Raw genomic sequence first — 24,217 nt, 5'->3', positions numbered from 1 at the left:
GTGTGTGTGTGTGTGTGTGTGTGTGTGTGTGTGTGTGTGTGTGTGTGTGCGCGCGTTTGAGCGATTTAGTTCAGCAGGTGCCCAGAAAGCCTGAATGACATGCTAATGCACTCCGGACTAATTCAGATCACTCCAGGTAAATTAAGTATAAAAGCAGAGAAAGACGTTTTTGCGTGCCGACAAGTTGAAGCGCTCTCGGTTGCTAAGGGAGAGATTAGACGAGTCTTCACCGTCCTTCACACAGACGGCATGCGTGGCTCTGCGTTGGTAAGAATGCTACAATTCATCTGTTGTTGGTGGAGATGAAACTGAAAGCTTGATTTCTGTCCAGCTAATCTCTTTTATTGTGCTAATCTTGATTGAATGACGAAGCATATTGGTGGTTTGCAAATCAGGTTTAGCTTAGAAGCCGATCTGTGGAATGTTGCTCCTTTGAATGCTAATTGAGTTTAAAAGTGACACACAGAGGCTCCAGTGTTTTTACACATCTGCGTGGTCACATGTGGGGAGAATCAAACAGCACTGCTGCTAATTTAGGGGGCTTTTCTTTCTTTCTTTTTTTTTTTGTAGTTGGGAATCAAACACAATCCCTGAAGTCAAATCCTTATTAGAAAAGTTGCAGATCACACAGTGGCACCAAGTTAGATGTCCGATTTTGGACATTTAACTAACTAACTTAAATCTTGTGGAGAATCAGTGGAGAGAGCTAAAGATTAGGGTTATGGTAAGACTTTACAATTTCAGCAAAATTCACAACCTAAGATAAATTGATAAAATACAAATACAAAACTGGGCAGCCATTATAAGAAGGGTTTGATTTCTGCCAGAAGTACGAAAACATAGCTGAATTGTGAACACTCCTAGTAGTTTATATCTCAATAAACCATAAGTACACCTGTTGCTCGTTGTGTCTCCGGGGCTCAGCACTGTCCCCCATCAGTGAGGCCTGATACTCTGCACATTTATTTACAATCAGAAAGACTAAATATGTCACACACATTCATTAAATATATCAAACACACCGTGGAATGTCAATATATGTAGAAAATGTGTAAACCACAAGTACATTGGCAACATAAAGACCAATGGGCATGCACCAAATGCCTGCCTGCTTCAATCACTTGTGTGCTACAGCGCCCCTAGCGGTGAGGCATAGCACTGCACCGCCTCACCCTGGTCTTCTTTCATGTATTTCAACAGGCAAGGCGTAAATTCAGCAATTTTGACAATAAAAATTTTGAAATTACCAATAAGCAAAACAATTTACAGGAAATTTAAGTGGACAAATTGATTTTCTTTCATCATTGTTATCTATTTTACTTCTCATATTTTTAGTTATCAATCATAGGTGAGGGATGGCCTCTTCTGACCGCACATCACTAGATTCAACTATTAAGATGGGAAGTTAATAGCATTTTTAGAGGGGCTCTGAAGTATTTACACACTTTTGGGTGGCTCTGATCCTCAACCCCTCCGGGGGCCCATGTTGACTCAAAACTTCCCTTTGTGAATGCATTTAAATAGTGTTTCAACACAATATACACAAAAAATTATATATTCTGTTTTGTATTGCAAAAAGCAGCAAAAATTATAAATTCCTTGTAAATTTAAAACATGATACAAAAACCAAATCAGTTGAGAGTGACATCTTTCCCATATTTGATCTCCTACTTCTAACGCAAATACAACAGACGGCGTAAGGAAGAATTTCGGATTTCATACTAAACACGACATCTTGTTGTGCTGACTTTATAGTGTGCGGTACAATCAGAAGAATGTGCCTTAGTCGTCCAGTAAATTTGAAGCAGAACCCATTTTGGAAAAAGGAGCCGCAGTATTGATTGCTCACATCATGAAGGAACAAAGTTAGCCAAGAAGAGCCAAGATAAATATTTGTGTTCAAGATAAAATCAATCAACTGTATCCTTATAGCACATTTCAGCAACCAGGTGCTTTGCATCATAAAAACACAACAGTCACAAACTGAGAAACCAGAAAACGCACATTACATTTTGCCGAGTGCCATTAGCAAAATCATCATTAAACAAAAATCACAATGGACAATAAAAGAGCCTGAGTTGCTCTGTAACTTCTCCACAGAGGCAAACTTCTTTATCTTTAACACTAACAGAGAGCAATCCTTTAAAAACATAAAATTTTAAACAATTTATATTCTTAACTTTAACTTATCAGGTCAAAAGGCAGAGCTTCTGAAATGTTTACAATTTCAAAATCGGCTATTTTCTATATTTTGCGCCGTCGATCAAAGTGAAGGCATCCAAGTTGTGACCTTGGGTTCATTCAAATAATTTTACGAGCCAAATGATTAAATCAACCAATCAAATATAAATCAGAGAAAATTATTGACGTACAAACCTATTAAAGTAAAACGTGGCTTGGAGTAATAATAATAATTAAAAAAAAAAAACAATTACACATGGGGACAAACATGTCAGGGAGCTCATCTTGGCATGATTGAAAGCGGGGCCAATAAATGAACAGACAGGTTTAACTGTAGTCATTAATGTTCATCTCCCCGTGTTCCTGATGGGAAACCTCATTAGGAATCTGTTGGTAGCAGCTGGCCTGCTATCCTACCCCATTACTGATCCACTATGCCAAAACCTCTGCCACCGTCAGCTCACACCCCTCTCCCTCACTCTCCATCCACCTCCCTGGTGTCTCATATGACATCTGTGTCTCGGGGTCCTGTGATGGAATGCTGCTCGCCTGCTATTTCTCTGCAGGTGCTCCCTGTTGGCTGCCGTCTATTTCGCAGCCGTACCGCCGTGGCTGAGTGACCTGTCAAAAGGCTGGGGCGGGGACGGCGGAGTCCCGGTTCATGCTTAGGGAATGAAAAAAGGGGATAAATGCAGATGCTTCCCATCACAGCCTGTCAACCTGGATATAAAAAAAAAGAAAAAAAAAGAAAAAAAAGGCCCCTCTTTGAGCTTACCTGCTCACTCTCTGTCAGCTTAACCTCAGCGCTTCTCCTCCTCCTCCATTACAGAAGAAGGTCGCGGCTGTATTTAGTTACAGATGAAGAACTCGGTCCTTTTTTCACATAAACCCGTCTTTAGGCAGCCATTTGGTCATTCTGGTGCAAACCAATCGAGTCAAATACTTCAAGACTTTTCATAGTGCTGATAATACTTGTATTATTAAAGTTTACAAATGACTCCGTTTCTTTTCAGTTCTGTAGGCAGCTGACGTCATTAGGGAACTAAACCAGTTTGCAAATATTTGGAGAGTCTTTATGGATTGTGTATATTAGGCACGGACAGGTTACCGGTATCAGGGTTTTGAAAAGTTTCCAATTAGCATTTAAAATGCTTTTAATGAGATAACAGAAAGAGAGACTGGAGTTTTTTTCTGCCCTACATTCTTCCCGTGTTTACAGTAAAGTGCAAACATGATGTAACAGAAGGCTAGGCATGGGCCAGGTACTAGTAGCAAAGGTTTTAAAAGGTTACTGTTTAAAATCTGATGAACCATTAAAGATTACTGGGACGCCAAACGCAACAGAAAGTAGTTGAATGACCAAAGTTTTCCCTTAGCTGTAGCTATGGAGCTCAAAGTAACAAAGAGCTGAATCTCCTCCAGCTTTCTGGCCCATTGCCAGTTAGCTGCCTAGCTAGCGTACAGAAAATAATTTCAGGCTGTAAATGGAAATGGAAATACTTTCACACTTACTTTGTTTGTGAAATACTTTCACAAACAATCCGGGTATGTAAACCAAAGGAGTCCCTCCTATCACTCCTCTTAAGGTAATGTTTTAGAACATTTACTAAGCTATAAGTGGTGTGTTTGGTAGAAACCCAGTGCAAACTAGCTAACCGAAGTTAGCTAGCTAACCAAAGTTAACTAGCTAGCCAACATTAGCTAGCTAACCAAAGTTAACCAGCTAGCCAAAGTTAGCTAGCTAACTGAAGTTAACTAGCATTATCAACTTAACAGAAATGTACAGACATACTTTTCTGTTTATGTGAGTAGTTTGACCCTCACGACCAAGCATGCTAGTCATGCTATCTTTAGCGAGACATATGTAGTTTTCAGTGCGGCCTCGTAGGGGGCAGTAATGTGCTGGTTTTCACCCTGTCAACTCAGAAGAGAGGAAGAACATAAACAACCAGAAAGAAAGAAATCTGCGTCTCCCCAGGATGTCCTTGTCCCCAAGATAATTTAACCACTTGGAAACTTATTCAATATTTTTGCAAAAAATGTAGCAGTTATTGCTTTATTTTTTTTAAAGTAGTAAAAAAATAGGATGTAGCCATTTTGATTTTTCTGTAAGTAGTGTCATAACGTACAATCATGGTATTTGCGCATTGGCTATAAGAAAGTCAAACCAGCCTGTTCACAGATATAGTGTGGGGCAAACACCACCATATGGAGGTATAAAATAAAGTGATCTATATCCATGTGTTGCGGTTTTGATGGGAAGGATTTTTAAGTTTTAAAAAAATCTTTTTTTTTTCTTTCAAACTAGACTAAACTAGAGTTTTCACCAATGAAAGAAAAAAAAACCTGATGCATGACACTGAAGCGGCAAAAAGGCCTCGCAGACTCGTTTTAGAACAAAATCACTCTGGATCATAATGTGGAAAATGTGCATTCATCCCTGCACGGATTGTGTAAGAACGTTAGATGCTTAACCCGTTTCTTGAAATGTCATAACCCGACTCAACCTACGTCTCTCTCACACCATAAAACAGACTCCTCCGTAGACAATAATCTCCCCGAAAGGGTCAAGGACAAAATTCACACCACACGAGACAAAGGAAAAACGTGAAAAGTGAAATGAATGGGCATATTATGCTAATATCGTTTCTACCAGGCTTTAATGCTCATCGTCATGCCTGAAATACTTAGAACAGGACACACTCTCTTTGCGGATGCAAGGCGAGCTTCATGCTGCTGGAATATGGCTTACTTGACGCAAAAAGTGCTGCGTCTGAGCCGTGAAAGCTCAAGAAACCAGAATCAAAAGCGGCGGCCAATTCCATTACTTCACTGCAATTTATTTAGGCCGTATTTCCGCAGTTTGAGCCGACCTCGCTTCGCCGTGGATGAGCTCAGAGCTGATGAGGGCCTGGCTCCAAAAACACAGTGCAAAGTCACTGCAGTCAGGAGAACAGCCCCCCTCCCTGCCAAAGGGGAGCTTCCCCCAAACAAGAGGGCCTTTATCTGACTGAGAACCCATAAAGAATCGTTGATTTTGAAGCTGAAACACTGGTTAAAGTCGCCATAGCAGCAGGTGAAAATCAAAATAAAAGCTGCGAGGCTCGAGAAAGACCGTCTGAGCTGTAAACCTTCCACTGTTTAAACCGAGACTGACGGTACAAGCAGAGGCTGGAGCGCGGAAAAGTACAGAAAACAGAAAAAGGCTTCGTCGGCTGCTGACGCTTTAAAACCCCATGCCAACTGTGCTGCAAAACTTCAGGGCCTCCCGCCTGATGCTCAGAAATTACAGGAACACAGTTTCCAACAGTCCGCCAATACTGTGGAGAGAAAACAATAAAACAAAAAGAAAAACTACCAGTTTCAAACAGATTTGTTCTGGAGCTGCTCAAAAAAAAAATTAAAAAAAAAAATCAACAGCGGATCATCCTTAAGCACAAAGAGAGCGATCGAAGAAACGTGGAACAGAAGGAAAAGGGAAAAAGAATTCCGATGTTTTCAAATGGGGAAACGTCAAACTTCCATCACGAATCCATATAAACGTTTTCCTTTGGCATTTTAGGACTCGGAATTCTTTTGTAAAACCCAAACCACCGCGCTTTACTAGTCACAGCTGGGAGAAAATCTGTCATTTTGAAACGAAATAAACTAAATAAAGCCATTCGCCAGAAGAAATAACACAGTATTTGGCCGCTCCTCCGCGGGACTCATTCATCAGGGTAAGAAACTGGCGTTAATTCGACAAGAAACACGCTCTGAACTTCGTCAGCACGCCAGCTGTTTTTCCCTCACTTGGGTGGTGCACGCCTGTAAAAAAATAAAACTTACAAAAAAAAAAAAACATCCATCAATACAAACACAAAAAACACACACCATTCAGCCGCGCATGAAGCTGCCAAGTGCCTTCAGCCGGTTTCAAGACGGTGGCGGCAAACTCAACCGAGGAGCACTCACAGTCGTCCCTCTGTCGCCGCCTGCTCCCCACACCCTCTCAGCAAATAAGAAGCTCCTTTGAGTCAGCAGAGGCCGATGGTGTGTGTGTGTGTGTGTGTGTGGGTGTGTGTGAGAGAGATATCTTTCATTTACAGAAGCGGAGGGCGGAGCACAGTGATCAAACAAGATCATGAATGTTGAAGGAACAAAGACTAATAGTAGGACAGAGGGATCATAATTTTAAATCATTTTCAATGACTTAAAATCATTGAAAAGCTCATTTACTTTGACGATTCAATTCAAATATTTAAAACAAAAGTCATACTGACTCAGATGCAGAGATGCATTTCAACCATTTTCGTTTCATTTTGACAATTCTTGCTCAAATAACGCTCATTTAAACATTAGAAACTTGTAAAGTCCGAAACCGACAGAAAACCCTGGAAGCCTTCTCTCATGTTTGTGTCTTCTTTAGTAATTTGTATTTCTGAGCAGTTGATTTTGATTTTATTTGCTTTGTAGTCAAAAATTATTCAAATAAACTCTTAAACCACACCACTGTGTGTGTGTGTGTGTGTGTGTGTGTGTGTGTGTGTGTGTGTGTGTGTGTGTGTGTGTGTGTGTAAAGAATCTACAGTGTGTGCCAGATTACATAATCAATTTACTAAAACCAGTCCAGATTTCATTGATACAGATACTCAAAGTAGACAAATACTAGAAAGCATCTTCAACCAGGTTGCATTTATTTCTCCACTACTGCAAAAGACTTTTCGGGGAAAATTCATCACAACTTGGACGCCCTCCAGAAACACAGCAGAGAATAAATTCTTGTCTGAGAGCTGCAAGGTGCTGGACATCCAGCATGGAAAAGAAGGTTATTATAATCTGTCTCGAAGAATAATAATTTTTCTTCATTTACAACTAAGGCCTGTGGGGTTTATTGGTGCAGCTTTGCAAGATTCTGCAAGATAACTGACATTTTAGCATAGTTTAAGCCAAAAAGACAGCACTCCTCCTCATTGTCTTAGTAAAACGTTTTCCATTTGATGTAGAAATGATTGTATGTAAGCTCAGCTCAGATGAGTAATAATCCTGGAAGATTTTACCTGAACGCAAGGGCCAAAAGGAAACACCAGGCTGTCTGCTCTGCAGCTTGCCGCAGCTACAGTGTAGCTGGGAAAGACGTGCACTTTGACCCCGTATGCACTGAAAGACTGGGCAACGCCAGGCTCCTTACAAGAACACGAGCAACTGTGACTGCGGCGCAGCAGAACATAAATATTACAGGACGTATCTCGGCAGAAGATGACAGCTTGCTCGTCATGCAGCATCCACTTACATGCCTGCATGGAGCTGCGACTGTATTCATACGTCAGGAGAATCATTATTTCTATGTAAACTGTTTATACGTGTCGCTAAAAAAGAAACGGGGGAGAAGAAAAGCGAGCCGCTAAGGCTTAGTCACAACAGACAAGATTTGATCCAGATGTCTTGGAGATTGCAGAGGTATGTTTGCAGGTCCTTCTCGGGACGTTTTTAAAGAAACAGCTCTCACTGACATCTCAGATATCCATCTGAAGCGCTGCAGCGACGTCACAGCGACGCTTTACAAGGCTGACGGCGAGCGGTTTACGGCTGCAGAGGAGCACGGCGCATTTTCCACAACAGAACTAAAGGTGTTTTTCAGGCAGAAATTTTCAAAGTTCTCCAATGTTTTTTCATTTGGTTTTAAAATGAGGAAACATAAATTCTTACTATGAAAAGGTTGTAAGTAGGTAGGTAGGAATGCATGGATGGACGGACAGATAAGGAAAAAACAAATAATGGATGGATGGATGGATGGATGGATGGATGGATGGATGGAAAAAATACATAGGTACATAATGGATGAATAAAACACAAATAATGGATGGATGAAAAAAAAGATTAATAATGGAAAATGGACAGATGGATATTCCAGCTTTGGAACAAATAATATTTCCCATGTTCCACTTTCAGTCTCATCCAGCTTTAGAAATTCCTCAAATACAATTCCAAACTTTTCCAAACGGCATGGGAACCCCGTCTCCAAAGAGAGGGCACAGGTTGGTTTCTATTTTCAATCACAAACTGGAATTTGGACACTGGATCGGAGCAACATGTGTGTCACCCTGGAGGCAGATAAAAGCAGCTCTTCCAGAGCTCATTAAGCCTGAGCAGAACAGCACAGCTCTGACAGTGCAAGCCCACCACGGCCGCTTCAACCTTACATCTACGAAAACAGGGACAGGGATGTTTCCAGCTCAGACTCCTGCGAAGGATACAGCTGTTCTAATGTCTCGCGGGTAACCAAGCCTCGGAGGAATGCGCACGCTGTTCAGCACGGACAGCTCTCTGGTCTCCCGACATCACTTCATGGTGTTTTTTTGGGGGGGGCGTAGGGGGTTGACATGAAAAGGTCAGGCAGACATCCTGTCAGCAGAGCAAGAAAATGGGTGCTTCTGATATCTTCTTAAGATCAGTGGGAGATTCCCCAAAGAGGAGCTGAAGTTCAGCTCTTAGAAGGAGAAATTCAGCTGAAGAGAACAGCCTGGGTGCAGGCAGACGTCGGTTGGACTCCCCTTCGCAGCAATTCGATTTAAAAAGGTTACGTTCAGTGTTGAGAGAGCGAGCTCTCTACAGGTGCAGAAGATTACATCTTTGATATATTCCTTTGCATTTGAAAGATGCATAACATGTGGCTCAATAAAGCAGGTTAAAATGTATCTAGCAGAGCAGAAGGTGGAGAAGACTTAATGTAAAAATGATTAAAGCTGCAAACCAGAAAGACAACACTGCAAAGCTTAAAGAAAATGTGGAGCGCTCCTGATTTTAGGGTTACAACCAGCTGAGGACTTCAGGATTTATGGGAGAAATTAAACCTACCAGCTGGTTTAGGAGCGCCAGGGGATGCCCGCGGAAGTACTGCTGGAATCGGGTAGGCGGACATGGGGACAGATGGACGCCTCAGTCGAGGAGCAACAGATTTCCGTTGTCTCTCTTTGATAGCTCACAACACAAGCCTGGCTTCTCTCTGCTCAGAGTCGCCCAACTCTTCAATGAGCGATCACAGCAACTGTAGACCTGGCTAGGTCTCATAGGAGGGACACTGTGTGTTTTCAGCATGGTGAACAAGCATTAAGCTTCCAGTCCAACGACTAACGTGTGAAAGATTTGTTTGCTGAGAAACTATAGTAAATCAAAATGCACCGATTTGGACGGATGCCGATTCGCTGTTTTCTTTAGTCTTTTAAAGAGTATAAAACATATAAAGGCTCAAGTAATTTGAGGCTTTATATGTCTATTAAGACCCTTTCTTAATAGTCGGGGTAATTTGAACCCCACCCATTTTTTATTCCGTTTTTACGAGATGTTTTTTTGTGTAGTTCCGGGAACTGACAGTCTGACGGGACAACCCCGATCCCCAGTTCTCCATTGTCTGACCATGACATTTGCCACGCTCTTCCTTAGCGTCAAGCTAAGACCACAGGAGAGTTAACAAACAGAGATTATAAGAATATCTTCAATCCTGCATTGAAGCAAGTCCCTAAACAAGGCATTGCCGGTTACAGGAATCAACATTTTAAAAAGATAGCCGAAACACAAAATTTTCCGTGGTACAAGACATACATTGCGTACAAGCAATACTTGTCAATAGTGTGCATTCTTTGATGAACCTGTGAATTTACATAAGGTGGTACTTGCAGGAGCACCAACTGGGTGGGACAATGGAGACTTGACAATGGAGTCGGGGCAATAATTACTAATGTGGCCCTTGGGGAAAATGATAGTACACCCCTCTTTTTTTTTTAAGAGAAACTAAAAAGGTATATTGTATGAAGGCTGATTCTGTTTCAGCAGCAGCAGAAGTAACAGCTACAGCAGCATCCAAGCAAATTCAGACGCCAGAGATCCATGTCAGCTGAATGTGGCTGACCTCCCCCTCCCCTGACACACGCACACACACACAAGACCACCAGCACAGCCCACCAACAGATGTCAAGCCTTCTACCCTGCAGATATTGATCCCTGTTTCACACTTTCAGTAACTGCTTTCATTTAAGTCTTCACTAATCTAGATGTAGAAGAGCAAAAAAAAAAAAAAAGCCAGTAGTTCTCACCTAAACATCACTTGTAAGGAAACACAGAGCATCAACCAGATGAACCACATCCCCCCTCACTCCCCGTCTTGCACCAGCAGTTGGATATGAGCACCAAATCCAAACTGGGCAGCTTCATTAGCGAGGCAGAGGAGTCGAACGGTTTGCCAAGTGCACAATTATCCATCCCCTCGTGGACAGGGGTCATTATGAGCGATTGGAGGCCATAAATAAATGATCAGTAAACAGCACACTCTACCCAGCAGAGACTGTTTCTCAGTCTGCAGTATGCCACCCCGCCACCCTTCCCCCTTTCCAAATTCAACAGCTGAGACCAACATGTGCAAAAGATTTCTTCCTTTTGGGCTTAAAAAAAATGAAGTTAGAGGTTAGAGAAATGCTTTATTAGGTTGCGGCTACAAATTTTTCTCCCCCCCTCCCTCCCTTTCTCAAAAACTGGAATGCGGGACCACCGGAGCTTGCCAAACAACATCACAAAGGTGGTAAATTATGTTCTTAAAGGCTAAAATCCTCCGGGAAGACCCTAAATGCAGCAAAGAAAACAAAAGGGTGGATGTTTGGAAAGCCTCTGCAGAGTTGCATCCGAGGTGGTCTGTGAGGATAAGAGCCCAGAAAGAGAGAGAGAGAGAGCGAGAGAGAGAGAGAGAGAACACTGTAAGAGCGGAGGATTGCCGAATGTTTGCACATTTTAGCAAGTTGTTTGTACTGTCCACGGGGAGACAATCAGCACACAGCTCCCTCCCAGGAGGGCCACGGAGATAAGATAGTGCCTAAATGGATTTTATTCTCCTCTGACTGGGACTTGTTTACAAAAGCCTAACTTATTAAGGCTTTTTTTTTTAAATCCAAACAACTCCTCACGAGCCACAGAGGAGGGAAGAGAGCAGCGGGTTGGTCCAGCTTTGGTGGCTTATGTCAAAGAAAGAAGCAAGAGAGACTTTTTTTTTTGTAAATAAGTCAACTTTTCAAGTTAGAGCCACAGGTCTTCCCGCTTTGATAGAGATAAACTCTGGCTTCAGTCAGGACTTCAAAAAAAATGTGTTTTAAATAGACTGAAGAAGAAGAAGAGAGCGCGGGGGGGACCCACAATTAGTAACGTGAGACTCTCTGCGTGTGGGTCCCGGCCCAATTCTCTGGAATCAATCAAAGCTCCCGGAGGAACTCCCCGCACCCCTTAATCTCCTGGTTTTATTACTTTCCAGACAGTCAGCCTGTTTCAACCCTACCCCCCCATCTTTCTTTTGTACTGAACTCCGCTAAAGCCAAGGAGGAGCTTTTTCTTTTTCCTCCAGTCTCTCTCTCTCTTTCTCTCTCTCGCCATCTCTTCAACTACCGGGAAGCGCTTTTAATTCAGGAGAGGGTCTTTCATCAGCCTGCACATGCAAGACAGTCCAACAGCTAGCAGAGGCCCATCACTTTCACTACTTTCATCCTTTTAACTACAAAAAAAGGAGAAAAGAAACGATGAATTCTTCTCACTACGACACATTAACTATTTTGCATATCACAGGAATTAAGAGAGAGAATCTGGGCCACGTTGCACAACAGTCGAAGATGTTCAAAATTTTCAGATCACATGCTGCAGATCTTGACTTCGCCTTCCAGCTTGGAAGAATGATATGACCAGAGGTCAGAATCAACCAATTTTTCCTTCATTTGCTCTCACCAGGTGATCGGCGGAGCTATCAGTATCGGGAAGGAAATGCTGATGATAAGGAGTGTGATCATGTACGCTACGGTATCTGTGAGTGTCCCGTTAATCTAGGAGAAGCTTCCAACTCTTTGTTTCTAACAATTCATTTTAAAATATTTGGTAAAACCCAAAGAGTTTCATGGCGTTTATCTATCTTCTAAGCATGTATTGATGCCGCGGTAATGAGATCTCTGCTGGTCTGATGAGGCAAAATGATTATCTGACATGTATCACTAATGATTGTTTTGAGCACAGACACACCAATCAATCTGGAAGTGATTCGAATAGGCTAATTTCCCTTTGATTGTTTTTGAAAAAAACAGCTTTTTTTTAATGGTATTATCCTCATTTATCCAAAGCCCTAACTTCTATCAAGGTGATTTTAAATAAATAAATAAACATGAGTGGAAATGTATGCAATTTTAATAAGAAATAGACAATAAATGGTGACAGTTTTTAAGGGGGTGAAGGAGATGAGTAAAGGTAAATCTTACAACCGAAATGTGTCCAATTCAATTCCGCTGGGGTCCCTCAAGGCTGTGTGTTTAGTCAACTGCTAACACACTAACCCATGCCTGAAAATACACGAAGAAGACGAGCAAAACCATACCATGATCATCGAAACTATAGAAAATTAGAAGTAGGATCACTGCATCTCTACTTGAGCTTAATATAAATTTTAAAAATGGGTTGGGTACACGTGCATCAAAAGCACAACTCTCATTTTCCACTATCTTAACAGAAAAAAAAACAAAGAAAAAAAATCACAGGACGTTTTCTATTGCAACCAGGTCCAAATTAAAATCGAATAAAAGGAAAAACGAAAAATAAAAACAGGTCAGTGCATTGATATAAAGCATCTTCTGCGACCACTCAGCTTCACACACACACAGACATTCACACATGCATCCACTGATTCATTCAGTCCACAAAGCAAATGTCTGTAGGTGTGTTTGGATCGTCCATCTGTAGCCGATCCAGAGACAGCTACATCGCCAGTCTGGTCCTTTTAGGAGACAGACAGGAGCAGACAAAAGGAGGAGAGTGTGAACGCATGTTGGGCTGGTCTGGGATCGAACAGCGCGCGTGCTTATGAAAAAGTAGCCTAGTTTCAAAGTTAATGAGCTGCTGACCTGAGCGCCCCAGCCTTACGTTATATGGCTTCTTTCCACGCGTTCGAGTTCTGCCCCAGACCCAAACCCAGTCCCACCCATAGGTAAAGTCAGCTTAATGGAGGCGGGAGAGGAGGAAACCTGCAGCTCAGAGACGTGTTTTTACCTTTGTCGACATGCTTTGCCGCGGTGGTCTCCGTGAAGAGAAAGGTGAGACAGAGGAGAGAGAGGAGCGCCAGAGCTCCCCGCTCGGCCATCACTTTTCACGAATAAATCTCTGCAGGCTTTCAGGAAACCTCGGAGAAGATGTTGAAAAGACCCCTCCAAAAAAAAAAAAAAAGGAAAATAAGAGATAGATATATCCTTAGAATCCCAGGCAAACCTCCTGCAAACACATCAAGGAGGGTTAAAAAAAAGAAAAAGTTCAAAGTCCTAAAATGTGCAAAAACATCCAGATCCCGGTACTTTTCGAGCTCCGCTGGTGAAACACGCAGCTGGAAGGAGAGAGCCGCAGGTTTAGAGACTGTTTTCTCAACTTGGTCGAAGCAGAGGTCGTAAAGAAGAAGGAAAAAAAAAAAGAAAAGAAAAAAACACACCACACTGAGATCAATCCATTGCCGCGGAGGCACAGCCTCGCAATAGGTTTTGCGCACTACTGCGCATCAAACAGATCACTACAGAATACTCCGATATCTACCGGGCACGGAGGAACAAAACAAGAAAGAGCTCCGTTAGAGCAGAGATAAGTAATCCGAGCAGAGAGGAGAAATCTGTGCCGTGGCCAGCTCACCGCTCAGGGACGGGACGTAAGAGTGAGCCGCGTGCTGAAGGGCTGGATCTGCGGCTCCCCGGAAAACAGGGCGCGGAGTCTGGCGGAAGCTCGGATCCTGGCTCGTTTGTGAGCTCAGGCAGAAACTAAAATACGGTGTGGGACTTCACCCACACAGCAGAGAGGCTTCAGAAGAGATTAAAAATGTAACAATCATCCCGATGATTTTGATAAACCTTGCCTAGGCTGCCAGGTTTTGAGTGGAGCCTGGTACTGAGGGTTGTATTAAAACGTTGGTTGAGTAAATTTAGGACAGAATCAGGGACGGTTCTAGAAATTTTTCATCCCACCAGGGGTGGTGGGATGGGGGCTCCTGTCACACAGAATTTTTTTGGCTTTCTGTATATATGTAATTCAGCAAGCAAAAATAGAGGTGGGTAGTAAAAAATTACTTTTATGAGTAAAAGGCTCAGTACTGTATTACTACTCTTATTTGAGTAAGATGTTTGGGTATACCAATGTGAGTAACTAAAATTTGTTTGTTTAAACCAAAAATCCACCAGACAGACAAAGTTTCATAGGTTTTATTTTGAAAGAAATGTAAAAAGGGAAAACATTCTTTTACCTGATTTTGTTATTTTGTTATTTACATTAATTATTTTCCTCATTGGCCTTTAAAATGCCAACATTTCCACGTAACTTTATATTCTGTTCCGTCTGATGATATAATTTTTAAATATATAATTGATGAAAGATAGGTTTTCCTTTTACTTGAGTAAAAGACATGTCTTAGAGGTGCTACTCTTACTTGAGTACAATTTTGGGGCACTATGATAACGGTAGTCAAAGCTCGTCTTAAACAAAGCTTATTACTAATTCTGTTTTTATGTTATTTGATCTTCAAGTGAAACTTACCTCCAAATCAACTTTTTTTTTTTTTTGGTAATAAACCATCTAAATAGATTCTTAAGGGTGCCATCTTTCTGTTTCTGTGCAAATTTTGACATTTTCATGTAAATGTGTTTCATTGAGCAATATTGTGGCTAAAACTCTCTCTTAGGTTGAACAGCGGCTAAGCAGTGGACTTTTCCTGTAGGTTTTGCACGTTTTACCAAATGCCTTTAACATAATATTGATGATTTTTGTTTTTTAATGCAAAACAAATCAAATTCCTCATCTGCTTGTGGGACATTGTAACCAGTGGATCATATTTACAGATGGATATTTAAAATCAGCTTCAACGATACTGAGTAATTCAAGGAATCTGACTAAACATTTACAACTCCGGGAAAGGCCGTTTAAAAACGTTTTGTAAATTTAATCAAATCAATTGCTATTTATGGTAAGGAATACATCAGGACATTTATGCACATTAAAATGATTTAAATCACACGCTTGTACACGTTTGTCTGTGACACCTGGATTTCCCCATTAAAAGATTATTCTATTCCATTATACAATCTGTTGTTGATGAACTTCTTCCTATTGGCTATCAGGTTTCACATTGTGCTGATAATCTGCTATGAAATAAATCTCGACGTCGCTTTACGTTCAAATGACAGAAATGTGGAACTAGGCTCAGTTTAAAGAGTTTTCCATGCCACTCTGGAGACTGGCATCCAATTGAAACGCTGTGAAAGAAGATCTGGGTTAATCTCTCCAGATTTCCATGCACTCAGAGAGTTCAGAAGCAGTGACGCTACGTTATATTTCACTTTGTGACAGCCAAGTCTTCCCTTTAACAAGCTTCACAGATAAATCTACGCCAGCTGAAAATGTTCCCCCAAAGAATAGGGGTATTTTTTTGTTGTTGTTCCTCTTCAGGAATATCTCGACTGGCACAGAGGCTAACATCTGTAACCCGACTCTTATGGATGATTTCACATGACGGCTGGAAGTCAGGAGATGTGATTAACACCCGTAAGTTTCGGATCAAGTTGCTTTAAAATAATATCCCCGTCGCGTTGTGCTGTTTTAGGAAGCAGAGATCCAGTTTGTTTGAACAGGGGGAATTTCTTGATCACCTGATTGTTTTTGCTCTTGCTGAGGTTGTTGGAAAAGCTGACAGCTTGTTTGCAGTTAAATGGATCAGAATTCAGAGCTGTTCTCGGACAAGAACCGCTGTATTCTCTCGCAGCTTGTGACTTGGCTTTAGGGAGAATCAAAACGGGTGGGAATGGTGTCTTTGTTGGGCCAGCACTGCTCTGTCTTCCCTTCTTTACTCTCTTGAACAGCGCCCCCCGCTGGTCTGAGTCATTCACGGCAGGTTAATCATGAACACATCAGCTCCTCGGGCATGACAGAGACTCTTTTGTTTGCCTACTCGCTGCCCTGGACATGTGCCCATTTGATATGTCAAACATAACATTTTCATTTTCACTGATAATGATAATACTTCAGCGACGGCATGGTGTGCCTCCAGGCTCACCTCCTGGACAAACAATGTTTTCTTTATGCTTTTATCGCAATATTTCACATCACTTTTCAATCTTGTACAAACAGAAACTATCAGAGACATGAGGTGAGCTATAAAAGCAAGAAAAAACACAGATCTTTAACTGTGTGGTCTGCCTGAGAGGTCCCTTCTTGCTGTTGGCGCTCATTGGATGTTTCTGAGTCCAGACATGCACATTTTATGGGTTAGCAGGATGGAAATAGGCCGAATGTGATCGGAGAAAGTGTCATAAAACTGAGGAGTGCACGAGGAACTTATTTTTGTTGATGAAATTTATCTCAGAGCTCAAGTCAGTTTTTCACCAATAATTAATTCATATTTTGCAAAGGCAGTGACATCTTAGGATGAGCAATTTTGCAAAAACCTAACTTTTTAGCAAAGTATCTTCATCAAGTGAAAAAAAAGGAACCAGCTATGATTTATTTCTGTTAGTTTCTAAACAAGAAACTAAACATCACTTTACATGATGTTGAGTTTCCATGATGTTAACTTGTTGATGGTTAGTCAAGAAACAATCAACTGATTGAGAGACGTTCAGGCGTTGATGAATGTTTCTTGTTTCTGCTGAGTTTGCCTCTTGTTCCCCAGTAACATCTACACACAGTGTGGTCATCTAATCAAGGTTTCTTTGAAAGCAGGAAGCAAGATGCTAAAAGAAGTCTCCAAAACTCTAAACAATAGACTCTACAGGTTTAACTTCCACATGAGGTATACAACACCTTTGCTCTGTAGAAAAGCAGCGAAGGCCAGACTGAAGTTTACCAAAGATGACGGATAAAGACAAGTAATTTCTTTATTCTTCTTTTTAGAAATAAAGTAGAATTATGTGGCCAAGCAAAGCATAAAGGTGGAAGTGTCATGGATTGCGTCCTGGCCAGCCCAACACCATAAAATCCACCATGAATTAATGAATGAATACTTGAGGACTATGCATTGCTGGAAATTAAGAAATTGAAAGTCTTTGGTTAAATCAAAGATATAACTTCAGAGCAACAGCATAAGATTTATAATCTTAACATTTCATCACTTCAGCAGTGATGATCGGTAAGAAAGCTGTGTAGCGGTGCTGATGGTTTGCCAGAGGGTGTGAGGAGTCTCTGACAAGGTTCAGAACGCTGCTCTTGCAGTGGCTCTGAAACAGATCCTGGACAAAGAGGTAGAGACACTCCAACATCCTTCTCAACTCCCCTTACTGTCCTCTGAAGGGCCCTCTTTGCTGCACAAAGACACACTCACTCACATCTCTGCAAAATGATGTGAGGATGCTGCTAACAGAGCGATCGTTGCTTCAGATTCTTCGGAAAGTGCATTCTCTGCACGAGGCCAGGGGCCATCAGACATCTGTAATTTGAAGGAACTTAATGCCTTCCACTCTCTCTAATACACAAACATCTTAACCGTTCATTGAACCAGCACCGAAGGGAGGTCACTCGACTGTGGAATAGTCAGCAAAATTTGATGATCAGGCTTTGCTCTTGTCTTCGTCATGGATTTGCAGGCATGGGTTAGCATGCTAGCCCTGTAAATAGCAGAGGACCAAACGCACAGCCTTGAGGGATCCCAGTGCTCAGTGCAATTGAGTTGGAAAAGTTTTGCTTGTTAAGATTCACCTTCATTCAGATTCTTCAGTCCCGGGTTCTCCTCCCGGATTGTCCTCGGATCTGTTTGCTCCTCAGAGTGGCCCTCGGAGGGCGCTGGTGAGCGCAGCTTGTCTTGTCAGTGGGAACTCTGCATGGTGTGTGGAGAGAGGTTTTTTTTTGTTCCTCTCTGCTCCATGTAAGTGTGTTTTTTATGTACTGTTTTGTGAATTAACTTTTAAATTCTTTTATTTTGTGTTTTCCTTGTACAGTGAGGGGACAAAACAAGTAGAAAATGTTTTTTTTGAAAACAGTGTTGACCCACTATTGTTTTAAATAACAGCTATGTCATGTTCTGTGTAGAAAATAAAGAATAATAATACAAATTAGAGTTCAAAAGCGATTTAAGAGCCAACAGTCCAGACATCTGAAGTCTTCTTGGGAACAAAATGTTCCCCCATACACAACCCTTTGATATGCATATCAACACGTATAAGTGAGAATATAAAAGGCCTTCCATCCAGAAGGAAAATGTGTCATACAACTTACTGTATGAGCGCTGCATAAGTAGATTTTAAAGATTTAAAATTTAAACCGTTTAAAAATATGTCTTTCAGCATAGATTTAGACTGTGTTAACTAAACAAATGAAGTGACCTGTACAAAATCTGAGCTTCAAAATTTGGAGAATGTGTGGCAAATGCATGAGAACATTACTTAAATTACAAGAGACACTGTAGACTCATTGTGCTTTTTCTGCTTTCAGACTTCAGGGTAATACCCTTGAAATTTGCTGAATCATCATCCAAAGCCGTTTCCTAAAGTTGTACCAACATCAGCTCATCTATTTACAAAGCAGTAACAAATAATAGGTATCAGCTGGATCGGTTTATCATGAGACTCCCACTCCCTAAGGTCTAAGTAATCGCTATTTTTTAAAAAGCTCCACAGGCGTCACGGTTTTGTTTTGGTTGAATATCTGCGCCGTTACTTAAATTGACGGGATCACACTTGTACCGCCAACCACTTTATCTCTCCGACAGCCAAGAACGCTGTTGAACATGGCAAATACTGCATTTCACACAAGCAACGACGTCCAAGTTCCGACATTTTGCAGCTTTTCGAATGCAGTGGAATCAAAGTTATTGTCGAATTTAAAGTACTGGAAGCTTTTTCACCTGTGGAGTCATTACCAGTCACTTATCTCTGGGTTAATGGATGTAGTTTGACATTAATTGCTAAACTTTATACCAAACGTCTAGAAAATTAGCTCAATATAAACAGATGTTTCATGTTCAACAAAAATGGCGTGACCTGCAGACGTCTTATTCGAAATAAGTGTAACTACTGAGGAAAGCATTTTGCATAAATACAGACAAAGAATCTACAATTCCTGAACTGACATAATCACGCGTGCATGTTGTGATTAGCAGACCTCGCTACATTAGTTTTCAGGTTCATCCTTTACGTTGTTGTTGTTAAATTACTGTACAGTGATTAGACACCTATTGAATAACTGCATTGTTTAATTATCTTGAAAAGGTTCCTTTACAATAAAAGCTGTAGTTTTCATTAGTTTGGCCCGGTAACAAAATAATCAGCTGCCTTCAACTCACTAGAGTTATACAAGCCCAAGTGAAATCACTCTATTAGTCTACATGCCAGGCTGATGGTTACCAAGGAGCCTGAAATCTTTCACACGTGCAGGTCATGATAAAAAGAAAAGCATCTCCCTTTTACTTGACTCGTCTTGGGAAACTGCTGCTAATAACTTTTTTTTTTTTTTGGATCATCACAAACTTCAAAGTTGGGTTCCAACGAAGAAACTTCAGAATAAAAGAGTCCAGGAACCAACAGGACCATTTCCTGCTGAGAGTTGGACTTCAGATATTGATGCTGCCGGTGCAGAGCTTGCTCAGCACCAGCAGCATTTTTAGTTGTAATCATGTGTTGATAATGCCAAAAAAAACAAAAAAAAACAATAGACACTTCTTTTCAAGAATAATATCAATGACAAGTTGAGAATCTTGAGAGAAAAGAAATGATGCTGGGTTAATTATCATTTTGAGTGTTTAGGATGAAAAGTTGCTTCTTTGAGAAACAAAGATGTAGAGTCGCACTTCATCTGACGGGAGGGTTTACTCTCAGTCCTGCTGAAGGACATGAATAAAAAGTGGGATCAAAACATCTGAGAGCAACTTAATCCAACAATCCTGGCATAATTTTGTGATGATCTGTGTCTTTTCCAGCGTGATGGAGCACCACCTCACAAAGCAAACGCCACAAAGCGTATCTTGTCTCAGCTTTTTTAGCTGACGGCACCTTTAAAACTTGCAACAAAAACCCCTGAACGGAGCGTTTTGTCAGATTACTCTCGCTCCTGCCTGTAGCTGGGGTTCACATAAGCGGTTATTACACCGTAATGATCAACATTTGTTCTTCTGCGAGACACCTAAGAAGCCAAAACATATATTCAGAGAACAAGAAACACCACCTCAGCTTTTCACATAAGCTCATGCTCTTCATAATGAGGCAATATATCCCACAGCAGCACTGCCTGTTACACTCGGCACACATCCACAGGCCAATTATATTATGTGGAGGCGCACAGCTGGGCTCAAAGTCAACTCATATTTCTAACAACAATTCCCTCCTTCTCCACAGCCTGTTGCTTTCTATTGTGGGAAAACTGTTTCCTCCTGATTAAGGGATAAGGTCATCGGGATTCGGGGTCTTTGAACTCGGTTGAGATACTCGCGTTGTAAATTTCCTCATGTCAGCCAAGCAGTTAAGGAAATGGCCTGCAGATTATGCAGCATGGAAATGATGGTGGATTAGCCGTGCGCTTCAGGCAGATGTTAAGTGCAGTAATTCACACGTGCAATTATGTTCAGCTAGAAGAAGCAGCCATATGTACAGTAAGCTGGCATCGCTAAGGATGTGTCTAGTCAAGTTTACTGGGATAACGCATTTCAGCAACAAAGTGTTTTACATCAGGAGAAGAGAAAACAGTCATCAATTATGAGACAAGGAATAAATATTAATTTTTTCTGTCAAATGTCGTCACCAAATTCACACATAAAATATGTCGATCAATGTTTCACTTGCTGCTAACCTCAACTAGTGGAGTTTTAGTCTTGATTTAAAGAAACTCAGTGTTTCAGCTGTAGTGCAGTTTTCTGGAAGTTTGTTCTGGGTTGTGGTGCTTAGAAGCTGAATGCTGCTTCTCTATATTTGGTTTTGGGAATGCAGAACAAACCAGAACCAAAATACCTCAAAGGTCTGGAAGGTTAACACAACAACAGCGGATCATCAATGTATTAGTGATTTATAAAGGAACAAAAGTATTTTAAAATTAGTCTCTGAGCTACAGGGAGCCAGTTTAAGGTCTTTATAGTTGGGCGATGTGCTCTATCTTCCTGGTTTTAGTCAGAATGCGAGCAGCAGGGTTCTGGATCAGCTGCATTTGTCTGATATTTCAGACAGACCTGTAAAGACACTGTTGCACTAATCAGTGTGACTAACGAAACACGTGGATGAGTTTCTCTAGATCTTACATTAATCCTTTATTCCTGGAAATGTTCTTCAGCTGATAGAAGGCTGACTTTGTAACTGTCTTTATGTCTCTGAATGTTCAGATCAGAGTCCATCACTAAACCCAGATTTCTGCTAGTTTTTAGCTGTAATAACAGAAGCTGTGCTTTGACTCTAGATTGTTCCTTTTTAGGTCCAAAAATAACGACTTCAGTTTAGTTTCTATTCAGCTGGAGAAACTTATGGCCAACACCCACACATTGATTCGTTCTCTATATGTATTCTTGCCTTTGCAGGTCAGAGAGGCCCCTTCACTATCCACTTTTGAAGCTCGTCTTAAAACCCATCTATTTTACTTGGCTTTCAACTCTAGCGGGATCTAGTTTTAAATTGTATGTTTTTGTTTTTAAACTGTAAGTTCTTATTTTATGTTTTTTTATTGTTATGTTGTGTTTTGATGTACAGCACTTTGTATCAGCTGTGGTTGTTTTAAAGTGCTTTATAAATAAAGTTGGTATGGTATGGTATGGTATTCTCTCCATATTCACACCTCCTATTTTACATTTCAGTGGATCGGACTTTCTGTTTGTATGATCACTGTGGATTATCATCGAGTGGAAGATGATCCGGATCTCATTCGGAGCCAGATTAAGAGACACACAAGGCTGAGCTCCACTGGAGAATCAGATGAACAGCCTTCAGTGTGGCATTTGGCACATCCTCGGGATTATTTACACTCCGAATGAAATGTCACCTCATCCTGTGACCACTCAGCGTAGAGGAGCCACCATGAAACTACAACGCTTGTTCACTGACCCATTAACTGACTAAAGAAGGCGTTTATTGTCATTTAATGGTTTTGTGCGAAACAGCCGTGTGCGTGTAAGGAGCCTTGCGTTGAGAACAAAAAAAAAGAAGAAGAAAACATCTCACAAGCAAGTCGGATTGACTTGCACGCGTGTTGCTGCATTTGTTTTTGTTTGTTGTGCAGCCAATGCAAGGCTGACGGTGAGGATGGCAAAATGGACGACCTCCATTTCCGCAGGAGGAGGTCGGCGCACACTGAGACACACCCATCGTTCAAGTGCTTACCTGGGCACATTTTCATACATTGGCACAGCTCGCTTCACACAAGTCAGCACTTTCTTTCCGTCTTGTTCCTTTTCCTGGACGCTGATAATTACCGGTCCTAATTACGTCTCTTTGTGAAGCCGAAGAGTTTCAGCCTGCTCACACCAACCCCTTGGTGGATGTGAGACCATCAGATTCACACTTTCAGCTGCTCAGGCTGAAAGACAAAGGTAAAGATTTTTCTTAATACAATAAATAAAATACTAGCATTCATCTGATCAAAAACAGAGTTGCTAAGTGGTCTTGATGGGTGTAAATAGTAATAAATTTTCCATGTCTGGATAGGTCTAGGGAAAAAGGAAATGGAGTACAGACTCTGAGTGTCTGACGCCACTTTTGTTGTAGAAACAGTATTTCTACACTGGTTATATGAGCAAGTCACACCAGACAGTCCGGTAGACTCGATTCAATTGGAGACCAAAATTGCAACATTTGTTACGTTTGTTTAGCTGGTGCGGTTCACTTTCACACTGTATTGTGTCAAATGATCCAAACTAATTGACAAAGCTGTTCCCCGCCTCACCTGTGGTGGCACTGCACCAAGAACAACTGAAGGAAACGATAGGAAAACCTCTGAAGAAGACAAGAGAGCGACTTCCTTCTGTACAAAATGTAAATAAAAATGGAGCAGCATCAGATTTGACCTCCTCTTCTCCTGCTAGAGTTAGACTAGCATATTTGTTTTGGTTGTATTTTCCCAGAATGCCCTGCACTATAGTCTGCTTCCTGCTTTTGCAGCGGCCTCCGGTCCGTTTGAATCCCCAAGTGCATCCAAACCGCATCAGAGTTCACTTCAACTGAACCAAGACTTAGGCGGAGCAGAGTTCGCCTAAGTCGACTGCGCATTCACACCTCCTCAAATGAACCGGACTTTCTATTGTTGTGTTCCTTCTGAACTCAGAAGTCAGATTTCTTGACCGGCAAGTCAGAAAAATGAACATGAACTCCTGAAACAGAATCAGAGAAATATCTCACCTCAAAATCAAATCTGTGGACGTTCAAATTATAGTTTATTTGAACTTCCAGAGTTTTGTTTCAAATTTAATTGCACACAGTACCAATCAGCCAGTATCAGTGAACATGTTACTACATGTTGTAACAAAAAACATGTTACTACATGTTGTCTACATGTAGTAACACGTTACTACATGTTTGAATACATTAAAAAATTATATTCATAATTGTAGTTAATCTGGTCAGTAAAACATTTATTAAACCATTGTCTCTACCTGCCTGCTCTTGCAGAACTGTGGACGGGTTGGTGGTCAATAAATGTTAGTCTGAATGAACTTTTCTTAGTTTTTCTAGCTTCTCGCATCTTCTTCGGAGTCAACACTGCCTCTCATTAAGCCATCTGTGACTCAACAGAGGTGCTCGTGAATCCAGAAATTCATTGCACTTACACTCTCAGTAAGTGGGGGACTGGGTGACAGGAAACACAGCTTACAGCTGAGAAATTACAGTTATCCACAAATAATGATTCCCCAAACACATTCATTTACACAGGAGGGCACACATTTACCTGGAATTTACAATTCCCTAAGATATAGTTAAAAATCCATGGGTATTTGTATTTTTTCATTCAAAACCACAATCTGTTTTTACGAGGCAGTTGTCTGTGGGAGCATTAAAAGCCCAATCGGAGGTAAAACCAGAACCTCATTGCTGTGAGGGATATGATAATCAGCTCAGTT

General features: G+C 41.2%; 1 protein-coding gene across 20 annotated transcripts in view; it reads right to left on the bottom strand.

Moving 5' to 3' along the window:
- neo1a (neogenin 1a) overlaps nt 1–13,935 on the bottom strand; it is a 218,097-nt gene extending 204,162 nt beyond the window's left edge. For 7 of the 20 annotated variants that reach the window (XM_016669950.1, XM_016669958.1, XM_016669952.1 and 4 more), the window contains exon 1: nt 13,225–13,934. In XM_016669950.1, the coding sequence (XP_016525436.1) occupies nt 13,225–13,315 (91 nt within the window). In that variant the 5' untranslated portion in view covers nt 13,316–13,934. Of the gene's footprint in view, nt 1–13,224 lie in introns of all 20 variants that reach the window. The other 13 variants (XM_016669962.1, XM_016669963.1, XM_016669951.1 and 10 more) reach the window with 4 other exon arrangements.
- Between the last annotated feature and the right edge of the window lie 10,282 nt (nt 13,936–24,217).

Source organism: Poecilia formosa, unplaced genomic scaffold (assembly GCF_000485575.1).
Source record: "Poecilia formosa unplaced genomic scaffold, Poecilia_formosa-5.1.2 Scaffold29, whole genome shotgun sequence".
Classification (NCBI taxonomy): domain Eukaryota; kingdom Metazoa; phylum Chordata; class Actinopteri; order Cyprinodontiformes; family Poeciliidae; genus Poecilia; species Poecilia formosa.
Note: the sequence above shows the minus strand (reverse complement) of the source record. Positions and strands in the feature narration are given on the sequence as shown.